The 22,636-nt window shown below is 33.3% G+C and overlaps 1 protein-coding gene and 1 long non-coding RNA gene across 3 annotated transcripts in view; one reads left to right on the top strand and one right to left on the bottom strand.

Moving 5' to 3' along the window:
• The window catches only part of LOC128983555 (uncharacterized), a 53,085-nt gene extending 39,772 nt beyond the window's left edge, over positions 1–13,313 (top strand). Inside the window, exon 3 of the long non-coding RNA XR_008489864.1 lies at positions 12,358–13,313. This is a non-coding gene — a long non-coding RNA (uncharacterized LOC128983555). The remainder of the gene's footprint in view (positions 1–12,357) is intronic.
• The window catches only part of LOC128983554 (heparan-alpha-glucosaminide N-acetyltransferase), a 178,335-nt gene that overhangs the window by 35,402 nt on the left and 120,297 nt on the right, over positions 1–22,636 (bottom strand). For both annotated transcript variants that reach the window (XM_054402867.1, XM_054402868.1), the window contains 2 exons: positions 12,742–12,911; positions 12,339–12,513 (listed from right to left, as the gene is read on the bottom strand). In XM_054402867.1, coding sequence (XP_054258842.1) covers positions 12,339–12,513; positions 12,742–12,911 — 345 coding nt within the window. The remainder of the gene's footprint in view (positions 1–12,338; positions 12,514–12,741; positions 12,912–22,636) is intronic.

Here is a 22,636-nt window from a genome sequence, read left to right as displayed (position 1 = left end):
AGAAGTGGCATATATGAAGCATTCCATACTTGGCCCTGCTTTGTCACCTCACTATATAGCCACTGTCCTGGTGTTACTTTTTGGGGATTGACAGTTACTTCAGTATTAACTGAGGCTGTTTGAGGGCAGTTCGATGATTTATTTGATGAACCTGCAATTTCTGTGGAGTTCTGAGTAGCCCAGATAGAAGGTGTTGTGCAGTTATTTTATAGTTGATTCGGTCTTGTTCTTGAGTCCAGATTAAGCACTCTGTCGGATACCATAATGTCCCTTATGAGGCAGGCTGCTACCTTTTTCCCTGATTTATTAAGGTGCAAGCCGTGAGAGGTATGGTGTTGGCGACTTAGGAAAAGATGCAAGTCCAGTATCTTCATGTGTTTGTATTTCATAGAGAGACCTCTTAAAGAATGGTTTATGTCGTCAATGATCATATTTTCTTCAGCTTGAATTTTTAGGTCATATCTTTGAGGTAAGGTTGCAATGGTATATTCGTCCTAAGAACAATGTCATATCTCTGTGAAGGATCAGTACTTAAAATGATATATCATGCTCATATTGAATCACATATTAGCTATGGAATTAGTATTTATGGTGGGACAAAGAAAAAGAATTTAAAAAAGATTTTGAAAATACAAAAAAAAGCTATCAGGATAATACATAAATTAAAATACAACCAGTCCGTCAAATCTTATTTTAAAGGGATGGGCATTTTTACAGTTCACGCCTTTTATATTTTTGAAACAATTAAATATTTTTTAAATATTGCTGAAACTCAAGAATTGCCTGTGCATAATTATAATACAAGGGGTAAAAATTATTTAGCTAAAGAAAAACCAAGACTTGAACTTTTTAAAAATAAACCTTCTTATACTGGAAACTATTTTTTTAGAAAACTTCCTAGCTTTTTAAAAAAAGAAAAAGACAAATCTAAATTTATGAAAAATCTGAAGGCATTCTTACTTGACCTTGCACCTTACAAAATAGAAGATTATAGTAATTTCAATTTAAAATAATGTAGCCTATAGTATTTTGTTTAAATGTTTCTTATTGCTAATTTAGGTAGTAAGTAACAATAGACACTATTCATGTACGAAAATTTGTACTGTGTGAATAAAGACTCTTTGAATCTTGAATCTTGAATGATGAGGTTTGTATGACAATGTTTTGTGATATGATTTTCTAAATTTGTTATAAATTTTGTGACATTTGTGTTTCTTGATATATTATTAGTACCTCCAATCCAAATAAGGTAGTCGCCTTTTGTGTAAGCCTTGTATGTAGAGTTTGTTTCTGTCGCCCCCAAAATGGCTTCAACTGGTGCCCCATTTTGAACGTGACTGAAAAAGTTAAAATCTGGGCCCATTAGATTTGTGAGACTGAATACTAATTCTTTACCATGACTATCTGCCTCAATTGACACACAACGACCATCATTAGATTTGCTTTTGTCGTGGTTGTTAATTGGCTTGCTATAAGCAGGATGTGTCTGTGAGGCACTGTTTTTTCCTGTTCCGCTATGACCTATTTTTTTCTTTGATTTTGATGGTGATGTTCAGATGATTTATTTTCAGCATGATGCGTTAACGTAATGTCTTCTAAGGATGCTTTGTCCAAATGGGTTTCTTGACATTCTAGAGTACTAAATGAGTTTTTTGTGTAGATTGCAGTATGTGCTGTACTATCTGTTGCTGCTCCAGGCTGGTAGAAAGTCCGAAGTTCGCTTAACTCCCTTTCCTGTAGTTGGTTTAATTTTTTAAGTTCTTCTAATTCTTGGCTGTCCAATTTCCATGATGTTTCCATTACTTCTATTGAAGTTTGCTGCTCTCCGATGATATTGTTTTTGATCTCTATATCATTTTCCTTTTCATGCAAAGCCGATTGATAAAACTGTATAAGATCCTCCAAGTCATTTATTTTCTTTAGGTTAAGATTATAAATTTCTTCCGCTAAGGTTATGGCTGGTGTGGCGGCCTGTGGTGAAGAATAACAATTACAATTTTTACAGTGTGAAATTACTTCAGCTTTATGGGATTCCTTTTCTGAATGTAGACTGTCCAATTTGTTTTGTGTGTTTTGAAGATCTTGTTTTAAAATTAGATTGCACTCTATTTGTTTTGAATGCAAGTTCTTTTCTAGGGGCAATATGTTGGTAATACTAGTCAATTTTGTCTCCAACTCCTCTCTCTCAGAGGCGTATTCGTTAAATAACTTTTCAGATGATACTAATTTATTTTTCAGCACCAATATTTCCTCTGTCATATTCTTTACGGATTCTTCAAAACAATCTTGATTATTTTTCATTGCAGTTTCAAGTTTTTATAACTATCTTCTAGTTCCAGGAAGCTTTCCCCTTTTTCTGATCTAGCTTCATGGAGTTCCTGTTTTAAAGCTTCGTTTTCTTTCAAAAGGGCATTGCCTGCCTCAGCTGCAATGGTCAAAGATCTCTCTAAGTCAGGTTCTTCTCCAAGTTGATTGATTATTTCTTCTACATTTGTCACATTTAACTCTGATGTTGCACTCAAATTCAAGTCATTGTTGCTCTGCTCATCTCTTCCAATACAAAAATCACAAGTCCAGGTCATCAATCCACGTGACAAATTATGAAATTGTTGGTCGTCAAGTTGTGTGCAAGACAAATGAAACCACTTTCTGCAACCGGTTGTACATGCTACTGATTCACGGCTTTTGCATATTTTTTTCCTACATTTTAAACAAATCAACCCTTCTTTTGTTTTTCTCATATTATTTCACACTTGTTGTAAAAATAAAACGTATGCAGTCAAATGCTGATGGTTTGGTAAGAGTATTAAATCAATGGTTATTTTAGAGAACAGAACAGCTTTATGGCAACTAAAAATGACAGGCACTCTGTTTGTTTGCAGACTAATTTGAAACTGTCAGTGCTTGCAGAGACTTTATGCCAGAAACAGGATCTAACATAACACTATTCTTGGACCCAAAACCTTTTTCAGTTTGGAGCTATTATTTGGTAATTTAAATAATAATTAAGATAAAAGATAGATATTTCTAACAGTGTATTAATAAAAGTGTTCCATGCAACATTAAAACTTGATGATTGACCAATTAAGTGCAGACAAAAAATCCAGCATGCATAACCTAGTTATTGCATATACGTGAGTATTTACTGTTTATACTGAATAAAAAATCAAATGAATTAGTAGAATAGGTTCTTAAACTCACACTTTGATAATTGATTTATATTGGTAGCTTTAAAAATAGGAATAAACTCATTTTAAACCATAAAACTTGAACTCACTAATCAAACAGTCCACACCACTTGTAAGCTAGCAGACGAAAAAAAAGAAAAAGAAAAAAAAAGTTGGAGTTTCTCCCATAAGATTAACATGGGGGAATCTAAATATTTAATTGGAAACTTTGTCCCCACTAATTTGAGAGAATGGCTGGGTGTAGAAACTTGGTAGAGGTGTCCAAAGAAAGGCCTTGGTCTGTAGATGAGTTATCAAAAGAAAAACTAAGCAAAATCCCTTAGGATTCTGCCCTAGAAGCCTTTAAAGATCCCTCCACAGAGTTGTTTACATTTTGGCCATGAATAATACTTTTTAATGAAACAGCTGTTCATTTTTAAATTGTATTTCAAACAACACATATTTATTTGGAGTTACTGAATTCTACCAAATAAGTATTTGCAATGTTATTTTCAGATTTTAAAATTGATTTTCTTCTTTATCATGTCATGTTTTGCAATATAACGTTCGATTACGAAATCAGTGGAAAATCCTTTTATCACAGCAATTCTTAAATTATTTCTTATTCAACTATCTTATATCTATTGTACGGGTTGGTGTCTGCCTTTTTCACCACTTTTGCCTACATTTTATCATATTATTCTACACATCAAATATTTATGTAGAAATATCTGCTCTTATCATGCCTAATAAAATCCAATCATAGAAACCTTGCCTAAAATGGTACCCATCTTGACAAATTATTTGCACCTGCCTATATTACGGACTTTGGTGCACTGGGTTGGTAACATTATTGAAAATAATACGACATTTTGGCTGTAAAATATGGTACCTACAAAGAGAAAATACTATTTAAGTAGCTACTGCCATGACAGAAAGGTCATATTCCTTTTAAACTAGATCACACAATCCTTTATAAGATACGTTGATTACCAATATGTAAACGTAAATATATACATAACAGCCAATTTACAGTATTTTTGTTTTTTGGAAATGTCCCATTGCTATGTCATTTGCATTATTTGTTGCCAATGAAGCCGCAAGGCCGTATGAACTAGGAGGCCCCTAACAGTTCAAGAATAAAACAGGGGTGCCCATCCCCCCCTAGACTCATGACGCACCCCCCCCCCCCAATTGAGCAACAGCCCCCCCCCCACCATAAATGAAGTACACAACAAATGAGAAACATTATTCCCCCGTCCAGCACTATTTGTAAAACAAAGAAGTTTTATACATTTTTTTTAGATATTTAAAATTCAAACCCAGTTAATCTATATAAATAAAGTTATAGTTTTGTCTGTACATTGCTCAGAATTATACATATTTTGGGTTATTTTTACGTTTTATACATTGAAGAAGTTGAAACATGTCTTATCTCAATTTATGTCCGTCTGTCACGGCCCAGAAGGCATTTTACGCAGCCTACTATAAAGAAAACTGGGGTACCGATTAAGATTCTAATGGTTTAATTGTATTCACAGGATTGGTGAGTGTCCTTATAGCAATTAAAATATGGCCTCACTATTTTGGAAATAAAATAACGGACGATCAAAAACCCAATTTTGTGTGATTTTTCTAGTTTTTTTTCTCCATTTTTACTACATACGTCATTTGGAAATACTAATAATCTGTTAAGAAAACACGTCATATATGACATAACGAACAGCTGTTTTTATAAAGATTCCTTTTTCTAGCTGTCACTGATATGATTACATAAATACTGTTTACGAATACTGTGTAGGCCCTAACCATTTCCGATCACGTTTGTAACCATTTCCGATCATGTTTGTAAGCAAATCCAAAACCAAGTGAGATTAATAACCGTGTGGCTTTGGCTTACATAACGGGTTTGATTTATCACGGGTACTAATATGTAACTGTAAATTAAATTAAATAACTAGCCATCATCCAGGTTGGGAACCGGAGATTCTGTGTGTATCAAGTTGTACTTGAATTTTGATTACCGGGAAAAGACCGTGAATCAGTGTTGTACAGGACTGGAAAACTTATCTTTCCATATAAATAAAATTAGAGTTTTATAAGTCACCTCAATTTAAGGAATTTGTTATTGCCAGAATATCTATATAGCATTCGTAACCTCTGCTTAACGAATTGTCACTGTCTTTCCCTTAAGGGGAGTCGCTACTGAAACTAGTGATTTTTAATAAAATCCTTTTAAAAATTATCATATATACTTTTGTTCATTTAGTCTTAGAAAAAGATTTACTGCTGTTAAGTAAAAAAAAAAATTTACATACTTTTTTTAGTTTTTTGGCGGGAAAAAAATGGGGGTTTTTTAAATCTCTTATAACTATTTAACTACTGAACCAATTTTATTGTTCGATATCTTATTTTAAAGAGCAAAGAAAGCACATACTTTCTGTGCATACTCACGTTATTTTCTCAATTAGTTTATAAGTTATGGCTTCAAAAATAAGTTTTAGAAAAATTTATAGGTTATAATTTTTATTTTTATTTTTTTCATGTACTTTTATTTACCCAATTACAATATCCATGCACAGTAAGTTGATTTATAGTACAAACAATGTGTGGTTAAAATTTCATTCATATAGCTGTAACAGTTAAAAAGTTATAAGAACTTATATATAAAAAAAAACAAAGTTTTAAAGTCGCGGAAAACAGCGGTTGAAGTTTATACTAGGCCTAGGTGATGCCCCAAAAGAGGTGTGCAGTGTGCACGCTTTACTTCAAATATTTTTTTCACAGTGATAAAAATATATATTAAACCAAATGTTATGTTTTTCTGAAACCTTACAATCCATAGAACAAGATAAAAAAATAATAAAAAAATCAAGTTTTTTACAAAATTGGTAGTTTTTCAGTAGCGACTCCCCTTAATATAAAGACCCCTCTCCCTCCCTTTGGAAACATCAACATCACAGCACCTTTGATGAAAATGAAATGGAAACAACGCTTGCGCCAACAATCGTCTGCTCCGTTTTACACTTCTGTCTGCTGTGCGCTATGTTACAACAGATTTCAGATACAACAGCTGGGGAATAATGACGATATAATGCTTAGTAAACTGTGATTAAGTAATTAGTAACCATGCTAACTTTAGTAAGGCTGTGATTGGCCAATGAGTAAGCCTAAATATGGCAACTTGTTGAATTTGTGTATGAATTGAAGAGAAAGCTAAAGAACAGAAGAACAATGAAAAAGAATAACAAGATTGTTCTCGTTACATTCTTTTTTAGGAGTGTTTTTATTATCTCTAAATATAATTTTACACCTTTTTATTACTTATCTATCAAACTCATATGAATGAATGAATGAATGAATGAATTATGAATTTATTCCACCACATATATAAAAATTACACAACCAAATGTACAAAAGAAAAAAGTTCTTTATGCAAAACTAAACTAACTAACTATAACTAATTAACTATATACATGCGTAAAAGGTTGTTCCTATCTAATTAGTTCTGGAATTAGCAGACATAGGCTGTGCCTGTGCGTCTGCTAAGTTGCTATAAAGATTATGAAGTTAAAGTGGCGCAATTTAGTTTTATTATTTTGTATGAGTGAAAAAAAAAAATTAAATGAAAAGTAAAATTAAATGAAAAATTAAATGAATTTCAGCAGTTAAGTAATACTGACTGAGTTATGTAATTCATTCATTCATTCAATTCATTCATTCATTCATTCATTCATTCATTCATTCATTCATTCATTCATCAACGGATACACCATTTACAAAATATTAATTATGTTATTAATTGTGTTTGAGTTATAATTTTAAACGATGCCGTTTGTACAACTGAACCAAGATAAATGATTTGAAATGTACAATAATAATGTTATTGCACAATAGTAATGATTGTGCAATATTGAATTTTGTTTATAAAAATGCAAATCGTGACGTTAATGGCTGTTAACAGCGTTTTAATGGGTTTGTCATCTGCTTTTATACTATATTGGATTAACCGTATTTTTCATTACCACCCCCCCCTCCCGTTCCCTATTAACTCAGGTTATCGAGTATCTACACAATAGTGTAAAGTGTTGTAGCCTATGCTACTTAATTGTATTTTAACGAGTTTATGTCAACAAAGCGTTCTGTGCTAAGTCGCGGTGTAGCTGGACGTGTCTGTACCACGCGTTATCTTTTATCTATCACAGCGGTTGAGCCATTCCGTGCCCTCCCTCTTAGATCTTACGTCTTGCTAATCTTGAATAATAACTTCCTACACAAATCCTAAACTATCCTAAAATCCTATTTTAACTAATTGAATTCAATAATATAACTATTGTCATTAATTAATCGACTTTCTATCTGGCGACTTCGTAATATATTTTTGATTGTCGTCACGTTGAACACTGTTGCAATTAACTTAAGCCCCCCCCCCATTTGCATTTTTTGAGCCCCCCCCCAAGAATTTCAATGACGCAGTCTGCGTCACAGCCCCCCCTTGTGGGCACCCCTGAATAAAAGCAACTTCACTTCAAGTATTCCACTACACCTAACATTCCGTAGAGAGATTATATTGACAACTTTATGTTATTGATAAGGCTGAGACAACTAACTGACATCCCCCATGTCAAGGAATTCCAGCTTTAACAGTAACCCCACAATCAATTTCTCAAAACTATGCTAGAGGGTTCATTCATTTGGCACAGAAGTACGATATGAACTGACACGACGTGACGAAGGAAAAATCAAACTTACACTGTAACGGATATACCTCCCTTTGAAGTTAGAAAATGTCTTCCCGAAAAAATATTTTCTTTTCAAATAAAATCATATTACACTGATGAAATCACGGAAGTGTTTAACTACAAAAGATCCACCAATACGATTTTAATACTATTTAAAGGCTCTTCCAAAGGAAGAGATACCATATAACATACTAATAATAACTCCGATGACGTACAGTATAGGAAATATTTTTATCATTGAATGATCAATCAAATTTGGCAACTAACGCAATTAATATCATTATTGTTTTTACTCTTTAAAACAATGCTAAATGCTCAAAATATGTATATTTCACCCAATTTATCGCAGTTAGATGAATTAACGTAAGCCTTGAAAGTAACCGTCGATTTCAACGGGTTTCACCTAGTATAATAGATTTATTGTAATAGCATTACACGTAGTCCCAAATAATATGACTGCTTTCATAAATTAAAACGGTTCAAGAAACTGCTTTCAGAAACTGACGAAAATAAAACGGTTCAAAGATGCGTTTTAATTGTCTAACTTAATGCGTTCTGGAGCATTTTATAACTAATCAAAATATTTTAAATGGCTGTTTTGCTGTTCCCAGAATTATTTGCTAAACTTTTACTTTTTTTTATTAAAACCTCCAATTTTTAACCTCCAAAATTATGCCGCCCTTAAAATTTGCCTATTCGGAAATATATCCCTGATCTTTGGTGGTTATTTATGGTTATTCTAATAGAAATAATACATAAAATATAAATAGACATAAGACAATTGCATAATCTTATCCCCTACCTAGGCTATAAGAATAAAAGACAGATAAAAATTTCCACTCCTTTACCTTGTACTTACTTTTCTTTACAACTAATAACAAAATATTAGTCAATGCAAAAACAGCACAACAAAAATAATTTAGAGCTACATGACATGTAGTCGAATCTGCAGTTGTACATATAAATAACATAATTTACAATAACTTTTGAACCATAATTTTTACAGAAATGGGAGTCATACCATTTTGTTCGGAATTTAAAGAGCTACAATAACATACTAAATTTTTATCAAAATCGTTCGGGCCATTTTTGAGAAAATCCGATTTTTCTGTTTTTTTTTATAGGTTTTTATGGGAAAATCACCATTAAAAATAAAAATTTCAAAAAAATGAAAAAACGTCTGAAGATACCATGGATTAGTACTGTTGTGTCAGTGTTAAATAAATAAAAGTGTTCATGTTCTTGTCTTTTATTCACAAATAGAATTAACACTAAAATCATAACAACAAATAAATGTAAATAATCATTATATCTGAACTGAGACAGCTGACTATTAAGAAAGGCATATAGAAATCCTACAAGGTATATATAGAAATCCTACAAGTACCTACATACCAAATTTCATCAAAATCGGACTACAGGTGTGGTCTGTAGCTCTGTACACATCCGCAGACACACAGACACACACACACACACACACACACAGACATAACTTCGAAAACCACTTTTTTGGGTTCAGGGGGGCCCAACATCTATATATCCACTCGAAACTCAAACTCAAAAATTTTGACGAAAACAATACTTTCTCTACATACTATGGTATAGGGGGAGAAAGTAAAAGTAGTATATCAATCTTTATCCACGATTTAAAAGACAAAAAAGGTTATTATAAACACACACCAATTCACTTGAAAGGACTCGGGCAACTAAACGCATCAAGACCTACAGTACTGTATTGGAATTTGTGTGTAAGAAAAATCCTGCCAGTTGTTTGGAAAAAATCACCCACATGGTAACCACAGCAACAGCATATTTAGGGGTTATTCCATTAGACCTACAACTAACAACCAAGTTTATAAACCATACATTTGTGACAAGCTATAAAAAGTAAATGCATGTTGGTGTCAACAACAGTTGATGTCGGTCCAGTCAGCTCAGACCACGCGTCAACCCCAACTATACTTTACACCAAATCCTTTCGTCAACCTGATTGATTACGTTGGTCTGATTTTTAAACGTGTCATTGTGCCCGCTGCTAGTTTGTGATTCGCTATGGGCCCAAGAGGTAAATCACGGCCCAAATTGCACCCATCTCAAAATAAGTTTAGATGTTAGATGTAGATGAATTGATTTTATTTAAGATATACTGTAATAGACTTATTTCAAGCATTGAAAACTCTACAGTCAACACCTAATGACTGTTTTCCTACATTTTTTTGGCTACTTGTTAATATCATCATCAAAGCTCATTTTTAGGGTTGCATCACTTTCTGTACACATAATCATTAACTTAGGTCATAATATAGGCTTAAATGATTGTTAATAACGCTGTAAGCTACTTATTTTAGGAACGTTTTGTAACGCTTTTTGACTGTACAAATGTTTTTTCTCTTTCTTAACTCACTGCCACTTAGTTTTTTGCTTATTTCACAGAAAAAGGGTGTGATATTAAAATGTAAAATACAACTTGTCAAACGTGAATAAAATCATAAGCAAAGACACAGCAGTAACATTATTTACTTACCATTATATGTTTCTTTTTCTCATCCGATTTGAGAAAAGGAACTACCATTGATGAGTAATGACAAAATTACATAAAATGAAATAGCTACAAATACACCTCTCTCGCTATCTCAAGCCCAAGCCAACTTAAACTAGACATAGGTGCCTTTATACAAGCCAGTTGCTTGTTGCAGTGGTTTAATGAAAATCTCCTCCAAATAAATTCAGTGTAAACACAGCTTGTTGAATTTTAAATAAAAAAAAACTTATTTTGGACGACACTGAAACAAAAACCACTGTTCAAGTAAAATTCCTGAGTTTGTTGTTGGACGAGAACTTTTGTTTCAAACCCCACATTGATTCTGTCTGTAGAAAGATCAGTTCAGGAATGTGCGTCCTAGCAAAACTTTTCAAATAAAGACGTTCTTCTTACTGCTTATTACGGTGTTCTTTATCTACACATGATATATGCAGATGCACTATGGGATGGTGAAAGCACCAGAACCCACTTCTTTTTACGCCTTCATGGGAGAGCCATCGGAATAATTTCCATTCTTCCCTACAAACATACTTGTAGAGCCATATTTAAATCATCTGCAATTTTAACATTCCCCTGTATTTACATTCTGTAAGTCATCACGTTTCTAAAGTCCCATACTGGCTGTGTCTGTATGAGGTGTGAGCAAGTACCCCCACTGCTCCTAAATACTATCCAATCACACACATACAGACACAGACAGGAGAAGAAGGATAAGGATCGTCACCCCCAAAGGATAAAGGACATGCCTTATCACCTTCAGATAACATAAGTTTAAAGGTATCACTCTAAAGGATAAAGGACATGCCTTATCACTTCCAGATAACAAGCTTGCAAGATAAATTAAAGGTAATCTACTTTTTAGGGTGTTATTATTCCAAACTTGTCACTATAAAGCATAAATAATTAGTCTTTCAAACACTATACAACACGTTTTTAGGTTAGGTTAAACCAAAGTGTTGAACGGAATGGGAAACACTGCCCCAGCTGATTGTAGTCGTAGTATCTCAGTGTTACTTTATATTTAGTGTTATTTTCAAGAGTACATGTATAAACAGTTAATAATCAGTATAAACACCCCTCTCAAACCAACAACAAGCAAATTAACAATTAATGAAAACTGAAATGAAATTCTTTATGTTAACAAATAAAAATAGTCTCCAAATAGTTGAAGACTTAATCACCTTTGATTGTTCTGCAAAATATGCCAATAAAGCATTTTCTGACAATTTTTTAACTTTCTTACTTACGCACCAAGAAGAAAACAGTTTGTATGCTCGTTCATCGTATATATGAGTAGTTTTAGGTTTAGACTTGGCTATAATGCATGTAATAATAATGTCAATCTGGCCAAATAAATGAGTTATTGAGTTATTAATAAAGATAAGGCAGAACATGTAGCGACATATATGCAAGCAGTGAGTCATGAATGGGAACTAAAGTGAAGAGAATTCTACCGTCGAGCAATTTCAGATATTTTCCAAATATTTTCTGTTGCTTGCGCCTCCAACTAAACAAAAAAATCTTACGCCCCTGGGCCCGGGCCCATTTGAACTTCGGCAGTGTATGTCAGTAGCGAACATGTTAACCTTGCCCATCCACATAGGCTACTGACCTGTGCGTGGATTGTGTCCAGCAAAGCAAGGGGTGAGCCCATTCAGTACAAAGGTGAAGTGTACTGATAAAAAGTAGCGGCAGGTACCAGGATTCGAACCCACGACATCGCTACCTTAGCCCCGAAGTCCATGACGTTACCAACTGAGCGTTAGCATAGACTGGGAGTATGTTTTATCTATGGCGTTAGTCTCTTACCCTATATAGATTTGATTTTTTAAAATTACATAAATGAACTAAAAGGATAAAAGGCAAAAAAAACTTATATTACTGTACCAGAGGTTTTTGTTAATAGGTATATGTGCCAGAGAGATACAGCCCCAGGAACAGAGAGCACAGAGTAATCCCCAAAACAGCCAACGGACAACTCTTGGGCGACCTTCGGAGTAAGTGAGCAATGTACTGCCAGCCTGCACTCCCAACATTACTTGTACTACCGAGGTCAAGCAACCTGCACAGTCATAAATATACGTGGATACAGTAGGCTACATGTAGTCAAGTTAAAAGTTTTAATCAATTTATTTCTTTTACAACTTCATTTACTTTTATATTATTTAACTTTCATGTGACTACACCCAGTAACATTCACAAAGGGCTATCATACGTTGGTGTATTATTTCTTAACACCTATTATAAAATCCCTTTAATATTTTATTTTTTGGATTAAATCTATAGTTACCCAAGAATCCTTCTGGATCAAAAGGAGCAGTGTGATAAACCTCGCTAACTGTTGATCTCTGGAACAGATGACTTTCCCCCACCAACAGTTGATCTATGTATCGGCTAATTCCTCCAGTGCAGTTGGAGAAGATGCCCATGTCTTGGATACCTCCTGCATCTATGTACCCTCTAGCCAACAGAAGTTAAACTCATGGTGGATGGAGTGAAAGGTCGATTTTCAAAAATAGACATGCTTAGGCCTATGTTTAATATTGAACATAACTTTCTGTGAAACCTACTATATTCTTTGTCATTATTATTACCTATTATTTTTAAGTTTACATGTATTTTTATTATTAGTACTGGGGGACCGAGCCTTGCTCGGTTTGATCAGACACATTTTATCATTAACAAAAATAGTTTTATTACAAACCAAAAAAATTAATCGCTGAAATAATATCAACTGTGTAATCTGTGTCTAATTACACCCGTTTCATAAATCATAGCATTTAGATTATTTACAGTACCGTGACTTGAGTAATAACATTTTGTTTTAATATTAACCACTGACATAACTGTACTTACACTTCTGTACTTATATAAACTGTGAACTAATAGTTTTCTGACGTTTTGAATTTTTAATGGCAGCAATAATGAAATGCTATGTAATAGTGTGTTTAAGGCTATCTGTAGGCTATGGGGAGTAGAGGCCACCCCCCACGCATAGCGGATCAAACTGTATATTTCAAGCGACCCTATTTTCTACCTGCAGATTTCTGGATCAGTTTGGATGTTGAAGAACTACCCTCTGACCACGGATCAGTTCAGACACACGTCATGTGTATTCATGCCATGTCAAATGGCCCCAATCGTGAATATCCAAAATCCGCTGACATGGCAACTTAGAAGTTTGAGGAATTGCAGTGTGCTGACGTTCTTCCAAACGTCGAGCAGAGATTCGTTGACACTCCTGTTCAAGATGATCGGCCTGTTGTTCATTATTTTGCACGGCCATAAGATCTTAAGTTTTTCTCTCGTTTTATTCTTTGATGCACGTCTTGACCGAGGTTTTGAGACATTTGAAATGAAATGAAATGAAATGAATGAAATGAAAAAGTGCTTAATTAACAAAAAAATAAACTGCATAAATACATATGAACTTATAACTAAACATAATCTTCTGCATAACAACAACAAAATTACTAAAAACAGCACATTACAGCAATGGTCATAAGACCGTCTGCCGGGTTGACAACATTTTATTTTATACAACTAAAAATGTGAAATATTTGTAATAAGCTGTAATATGTATATTGTTTTGCTGCTAGACATTGAATTCTAAAACCAAATCCCACCTATACTTCCAAGCCTCTTTAAGAAAATTTGCCAGCGAACGCCAATCCTTACCATTAAGAAAATTTATAAACTCTGAGCGAGTTAAAATAGGTTTCAATAGCCATTTATTTCTAATTTGTGTTAAAATTGGACAACGAGCAACAAAATGATAAGTGTCCTCATTCTCATTTAGATTACACAAAGAACATATAAAATTAGCGTCTGTCATCCAAGGTTTAAAATTTAAGGAAATAGTCTCTGTCCTTACTTTGAATACCCATCGTCTAACAATATCAGGAACGTTATCTGATAGATATCCATTATCTCCAAGGTCAAGATTCAGTGAAGCATAAGTTGTGTGGTATCGTGAGGCCAATGCCGCCTGGACTAACCCCCGCCTGCTCTCCCCCCTTACTGCCTCTACTACTGATAACAGGTGTCGCTGGGTATCCTCAATGGAATTCACATCAAAGGATAATTCAATTCCATGTTTACTTCCAAGACCCTTCCAATCTCTGCTCCAATAAATATTTTCGCTGATTATTTTCTTTGCTAATTTATTTGGTAGACGGTTCGGCGGCAGTGACAGAGCATGTATGATGTAACGAGCATGCATGCTGAGTGTATAAATGTACTCTTTTTCTAGTCCAGTTTCGAGATACAATGCATAGTTGGGAGTATTTTTTGCCAATCCTAAAATTTTCTTTACAAAATAACAAAGAGTCCCATCTACATAATCACTTTCCCATAAACCCCATATTTGACACCCATAACAAAGAGTTGATCTGACAATTGAAAAATAAATAGTGAATTTTTTACTTAAAGGTACATTTTTGTTATTTAGAAATGTATTCCAAATACTGTTAATTGCTAATTTTGAAGAGCTGCACTTGTGTTTTAAATGCAAACCCCAGGATAGTTTAGAATTTAAGTTTATTCCCAAATATTTATAATCATTAACCACATCGATTCTTTCACCTCGAAAATACCATTTGTCATTTTTCCTCAGTTTCCCTCCTTTCCTAAAAACCATAATCTTTGACTTACTTAAATTCACAGTCAAGTTCCATTGTTGACAATATCTCTCAAGGTCATTTATCATTAACTGCAGACTGGTTCCCGTCGGAGCCATCAACACAATGTCGTCAGCATATAACAAAGCCTTAACTTGAACATCTCCAAAAATGCAGCCTCCACTTAATGAATCTATAATGTCATTTACAAATAAGTTAAAACATAAAGGACTCAAAACATCTCCTTGTTTTAGACCGAGGCCTGTTTCAAAGTAGTCTGTTATTCCATCTTTACACCAGACAGCTGACGAAGTACCATTATATAAATCCATTAAAACGCGTAACATATGCATAGAAATACCAAGACATGATAACTTATAAAACAAAGCATTTCTATCTATTGTATCGAAAGCTGAAGTAAAATCTACAAAAAAAGTATATAATTTACCCTTTTTTTTACTGAGACACAATTTTGCAGCATTTGAAAGAATAAAAACATTATCAATTGTCGAATAGCCACTCCTGAAACCAGCTTGATATTCACACAGCTTATCATGATCTGTTATCCAAAGATTTAATCTGTTGTGCAGTAAACTTGTGTATAACTTAGCTACGCAATCTATAAATGATAAACCCCTATAATTTTGTGCAATGTTTTTATCACCTTTCTTAAACAGAGGATAGATAATTGATTGTTTAAAACTTTTCGGTACTTTATTAGTTTTGAAAATATTGTTATAAAAATTCAGCAACTTAACTAAAAATGACTCTGAACCATTTTTAAAGAACTCGTAGGGTATTCCGTCAGCTCCTGGTGCCTTACCATTCTTTACTTTCAATAAAACTGTTTTTAATTCGTTCAAATTAAATTCTTTATCTAGAAAGTCGTCTTGAATAAGAGGAAGCGCATAACAGACATTGGCTGACAGCAGGGGCGGGTTCAAGAGACTCTTAAAGTGTTCTAACCATTCGTTTGGGCTGACTTGACCACCTGTATTAGGACTTTGAATCTTAAAACTATTTATAAGTTTCCATAAACATTTACTGTCTTTAGCCTGAGACAAAGATAAATACATATTGTCAAAGTAAGCAGTTTTTTTTGCTTTAAGTAGATTTTTTAATGATCTGTTGGCCTCAATATATTCATTTTTTATCTCAATTTCATCGCTTTTTCTGTACTTTCTCAATAGTTTAAACACATTGTGCCTAGCTTTAGCGCACTGTAAGTCAAACCATGGCTGTTTCCTTGCAAACTTGAAAGAGTTATTTGTATTTGACTTTACTTGTTTAACATGAGCTGACTCTGTGATGCATTGAATGAGACTCTTAACATTTCTTTCCTCGTCTATGTCCAATTGCAAATTTAAAGCAGCAGTGTGTATTCTTTCCTTAAAATTAAAATCATCAAAATTGGTCCACTTTAATCTTGGAAGTAAAGATAAAACTTGTCCCTCGACTCTGGAATCTAATTCTTTCCTTATCTTAAGAGTTAATTGTATTGGCAAGTGATCTGACCCAATGTACTCTATTATCTTAAAATCACTAACTATTTGTAAACAATGAATTGAAACAAGTGCTAAGTCTATCACTGACGCTCCCAATTTATTTACAAAAGTAAATTCGCCCTTAGAATCACACTTTGTTCTCCCATTCAATACAAGTAATCCAAAATCATCACACATTTCTAAAATTTTTTTCCCATTTACATTTAAAACTGTATCTTTTGACTTTCGATCATAATTTAGGCATGCATTGGTCAGTATATTAGTATCTTCAGTAATGTTTTGCTCACTAGAAATTCGACTGTTTAGATCTCCAATTATGATTAATTTTTTACCATTGTTACCATGGATTATTTCATACAAATTTTCGAATTTTTTTTTTGAGACATTTGGTGAGATGTATGAGCTGGTTATCTACACTAGGGTTATCTTTGAAACCAGGAATTTGGGTTTTGGAGGTTGGTAGGGCATTACATTCGGAAGAAAGCAACTGCAGGTTATCACCAATCACTGCACTATTTACCCCAGAGAGAATCGACCCCCCCCCCCCAGCATTATCATCTGCCCACTTGGAGGAAATAATTTTTTGCAGCTTCATTAGAAAGTGAGAGTGGGAAAGACCATTCCACAGTTTTCTCTGCGCTTGGCTGATTGTAGGAAACAATACTGATATTTGCATTTGTATATTTTTGTAAATATTATTTGCAAAGTGTTCAATTTCCACACTGTCTTGCACACACCCCATTACAGAGCAGATGAGATGATTTAAGTTTTCCTTTTTAAAGTTTTTACTCAGCTGTTCAAATGCTTCATTATAATCTTGTACTGTCGGCTTTCCATTATAATCTTCCTTTGTTACCAGACTGAAGATCGTTGCTCCATTTTGTACTGATTGCATGGTCAGTTTAGAGTCAAGGTAATCAGACTTCTTAGGTCTACCAAATTCTCTTCTGAAAGCAACAACTACACCCGCTGACATATTTCTGCTATGGTGGAGGTCTGCTGATATGGTGTGCGCAAATGCCACCTTAGAATCATTTATGAATTTATCAAACATGTCCTGCATACTGATTTCGACAATATTGATGTTGCCCTGTTTAATATTTGTCGAGTTAGGGAAATTCTTAACAGTTGTTAGATCAAATACCCTCGCCACAGCAAACCTGCCGACTAAGCGAATTTCCATTTTCCTGAATTGATTTTCAATTAAATATATTTAATTTAACAATTAGGTTTTATGAGTACCTAGGCTTGCTGCTACAGGGAGGGTAAAAAGTGTGTTTTTTAGTAAAATATTATTAACTTAGTATAAAATAAAAATTTACCAAGTTTGATCAAAATATAACCATAAACAAGCAAACTACAACATTTTACAATATTCTCCATAAGAATAACATGGGAATTTAAAAAAAACAAATTTTTGAATTTTCTCTGTACCCAATGATTGTACAAAAACAATTTGATATAGTAAATGATTTTTTTTAAGCTCTATAAAAAGGTCTGGAGAGAAATTGGGAAATTTTCTGTTTAGAGGGTCAAAAATTAGAAAGAACAATTTTTACCCCATAAAACCCCCCGTAAAACCTCGTTCCCATGGTCCGATCATCCTGGTTCCCGAACTCATTCAAGTTTATCCCGCCTTACACCTTCAAACCAAATTTCATCAAAATCGGACAAAAATTACTCAAGTTATGGTGTTCACGGGCACATATATATGTGTGTTAAATCTATATATATATATTTATACATATATAAAAATTTGAACGAATGGTGTTTTTGGCCTCTGGGGACATCAAAATGAAAAAGTAAATCAGTCCCGGGCCTAGGTCTTACCATGCCACCTACTGTAATAGCTACTTCCCTATAGGGAAATTCGCTAAAAGAAGGTAATGATCATAATTGAAATTTGTTTCTTTCCAAATCTATTAAAATGGAGGCCATGTCTGGTATACAGGTTACGTGGCAACTCATTTAATGGCAAAAAAGATGCGTGGCTGAATTTTTGTACAGTTTTTTCTAAGTCCATATTGAGATAGCATATCCGGTTATTTAGAGCTGGGTTATGGTGCCTGTATGGTAATCCGGAGACAATGATGTTTGTGTGAGAAGTAAAAGTGAAGAAGTGAAGTGAGAAGTAAAGTGTCCTGTAAAACATTTTCAACAACACATTTTTTTCTGCCTGACCTATACCTCTTCATTTGACCCACCAAGACCAACGTATCAGACTTAGTGAATGACTTTGTTAGTCCTTTCACATCCTTAACCACATCAGAAATCGTGGCATTTGGTTTAAAAATGCAGCTATAATGTTATAACCGCTATCTGGCCATGAACTATTTAGGTGGGAAACTATGTTTTCCATAAGAACATCCTAAACACACACATCCATGGCTATCAGCCACAATCAGGAGTTTGGGTCTATTGTCTGTTGGATTGTCTATTGTACATTGACGACTTCTACTCTGTATGAGTGGGAATATTTACAGTGGGTTTTTTTGTTAGCATTTACCATATTAGGTTGACTTTTAAATTCCTTAATTTCTTTCTCTAGATCAAAAATCTGCTTGTGTAGCTAAGGGTTCTAATTTTAAATCAGGTTTTACTTCTTTCATAATTGTCAGTAATGCATCCTTCTCAATAGACAATCTATTATTTAAGACATATGCAACATATGATCTTTTTCTGATAAGGTCAACTTCAGTTAGTTTTGAGTACCAAGATAATCTACATCCAGACATGAGTCATCACTCATGATGTCTAGGATCTAACTTTCGCAATAGCAAAAATTGAGTATATAATTGAGTCATAGCCATTTAATTGAGTTGGAAAAGAAGCATGAGTAAAATTCAAGTCATGTAGGTCAAGGTAATCCATCAGATTACTTGCAACACAGTTTTTGCATGATTTAAGACAATGTGTGCCGAAGAATCTACATAAATAATATTTTTCTTCATCTTATCAATTATTACTAGTACGCTCCAGTGAGAGCCACCAGCCTTATCTAGGGATGTGGCATCATTAATCGGGATGATGAGATAGTCGTAACGCTCAAGATTATGTCCTTCTAAGAAATGTTTATAATCATCCATATTTTTGACTATGTGTGCAATCAGTGGATTTAATATGAGGCAAGATTTACTTGAAAGCCACAATTTTGAGTCCTAAACTTGAAAATATTTTTGCAGGGTGTCATCAGATAGCCAACTTTTAGATAATAGTTCGTTGATATCAAAGTTTTTTAGATATCTGTTTGGGCTGAGGATGTCATTGTTTTGAGTGATGGTGATGATACTGTGATCTGTCGGTTACTTGAGACCATGTTTTCCCCTGTAGTGCAAACACCCAAAGATTTATGTCCATCCTTTGTTTTAACCAAAGACGATGTTTCACAATTATCTTGGAAGGGAGATAAATTTTCCTTATCACTAATTAATGCATGCATAGGGTCAATAGTAGAACCATTAATACTTGTGGTACCCTTATTTGAAAAATTAAAATCTTTTATTTATAAGGTAATTTTTTCTCCTCTATATAAGTGTTGAGCGATATTTTTGAACGGAATGTGTTTCCATTTGGAGATTTAATACACATATCAATCCTCCCAGCATTCAACCCTTTCTTCCTTGTATGCTTTTTCCTTATCCACCCCTTAGGCAATGGCATTTCAGAACAATTATTATTAATTTAAAATATTCAATTTTATTTTGATTGAATTTCTGCTGTCCTAAAAAATGTGCTTAAAGTTATAATTCTTTTCTTCTTTATTTCATCTCATCTAATGATTTCACTTTTTTATGTTATAATATATATATATAAAATAATAATAATGACAAGTTACTTGTTAACTATCTAAACTTGTAAAAAAAAAATAATAATAATAAATAAATAAATAAGCCCAGTTAGTAGAAGCTATTTACAAGTATTTTTACAAACACCAAAACTAAAAGGTGGATTTAAAAATTTTTCCACATAATATTGTTGGAATAGCAATTAGTACAGGTAAAATAATACAAAAACACTCCATATAAACAACAAAATTTGTACATTCATGAAATTTCACCTGTGAGTTACTAATAATATGAGAAATGAAGACCCGATGAGTCCCCAAAATTTTGGGTGTCCCAAGGCCCTTTTTGGGGCCCTTTTTGTTCCGAAGGGCCCTTGTTCCTGAATAATTTTGTTTTTACGTTTAAGGTCGAGTGAGGTGTGGTTTTCGATGGTTTTAGTTATTTTAAATCGATTGGGAGTAGTTTTAAGTGTATTAAACCACACCATACAGGGTGTTTCGAAATATTATAACTTTTTACGATATTTAAACATTTATTCATAAAGTGATAAAATAAGTTACCTCCATGCTCTATATAAAAGGGGATTATTGAAAATAACTGTAATTCTTTACTATATAAGAGGGAAGGATCACAAGGAGTAAGAGGAAATATTAAATAACCCCGTCACAGCAAACCTGTAGACTAAGCAAATTTTCATTTGCCCGATTTTCAATTAAACCTAAAATAGCATTGAGTTTAAAGAATACTTAGGTTTGCTGCTACAAGGAGGCTAATAAAATGTGTTTATAGTAAAATATTAATAGCCTAGTATAAAACAAATAAATTTAACAAGTTTTATTAAGACATATCTATAAACAAACAAACAAAATCATTTTACACTATTCTCCTTAAGAATAACATGGAATTTTAAATTTACAATTTTTGAATTTTATTCGTAACTAATAAACTTACAAAACTCGTTAATATACTATACTATTTGTTTTCTTTAAGCTCTTTAAAATGCTCTAGAGAAAAATTGGGAAACTTTGTGTTTTGAGGGTCAAAGATTACAAATATTTACCACATAAAACCCTGATCCATGGACCGATTATACCGGTTTCCTTAAAATTTAACCAAAATTAATCGAGTATTCATGTTAACGGACACTTATATAACATGGATATATTATATTATATATATATGTATATAAACACATATATAATATTTTGAGTGGATGGTGTTTTAGGCTTCTGGGGGCATCGAAATGAAAACGGAAATCGGTTTCGGGTCTATGTTTTACCATAAGACCTTCGGTAATAGCTTAATAACATAGGTTACTAAGCAAAAATTTCAACTTTTAAGGTGGTGTGAATAAACTTTCGACGCGTTTTTTATGCAAATCTATTAAGACCAATTTCAAATTGACATGTATTTTTCTTAGGTAGGTAGTTATTTAAGTTATTCTTCTTTTACATATATTAAAAATGAAAACAATTGTATTTGTATAAAACCATACATTACATATTAAAATGAAGTACTTACACTAAAGCTATTTTCTACAATTTCTGTAGTATCTCTCTTTACAATTTCATCATCACAACAATTATTCTCAGACGACTCATTAAAAATTTTATTATTCTTAGCAACTTGTCCATCTTTACTGATTTTGTCCAAGTTGGTGTTAAAGCAGGATTCCCCTTTACAAACCTAAAACCTTGCAAATTGCAGAACAGGCAACACCAATCTTAAAGCACGAACAATGTGGTGCAAGAACACCTTTCATACATACTGAAGTTTGCAACTTGTATCTTAAGTTCCTCAAACTTATTTTCAATCAATACAAGTACAGTTATCTTTCGTGGTTATGACGACCAGGACAGCCCTAAGACATCAGAGCAGCATTGTCGGTACAAGCATTTTTGTCCTGAACAATGGGAACGAGGTTTATGGGGTAAAAATTAGGTTTTCTTATTTACTTTACCCTCAAAACACAAAGTTTCCCAATTTTTCTCTAGAACATTTTAAATAGCTTAAAAACAAATAATTTAGTATTTAAACGTGTTTTTGTATGGTTATTAGTTACGGATAAAAATATGTACTAAAATTGTAAATTTAAAACTACCATGTTATTCTTATGTAGAATAGTGTAAAATGATTTTGTTTGTTTGTTAATAGATATATTTTGATCAAACTTGTCAAATTTATTTGTTTTATACTAGGCTATTAATATTTTACTATAAACACACTTTATTAGCCTCCTTGTAGCAGCAAACCTAGGTAATCGTTAAACGCAATAC

The sequence above is a fragment of the Macrosteles quadrilineatus genome, unplaced genomic scaffold, assembly GCF_028750875.1.
Source record: "Macrosteles quadrilineatus isolate MER2022 unplaced genomic scaffold, UCM_ALF_1.0 Scaffold_1__1_contigs__length_201487025, whole genome shotgun sequence".
Lineage (NCBI taxonomy): Eukaryota > Metazoa > Arthropoda > Insecta > Hemiptera > Cicadellidae > Macrosteles > Macrosteles quadrilineatus.
Note: the sequence above shows the minus strand (reverse complement) of the source record. Positions and strands in the feature narration are given on the sequence as shown.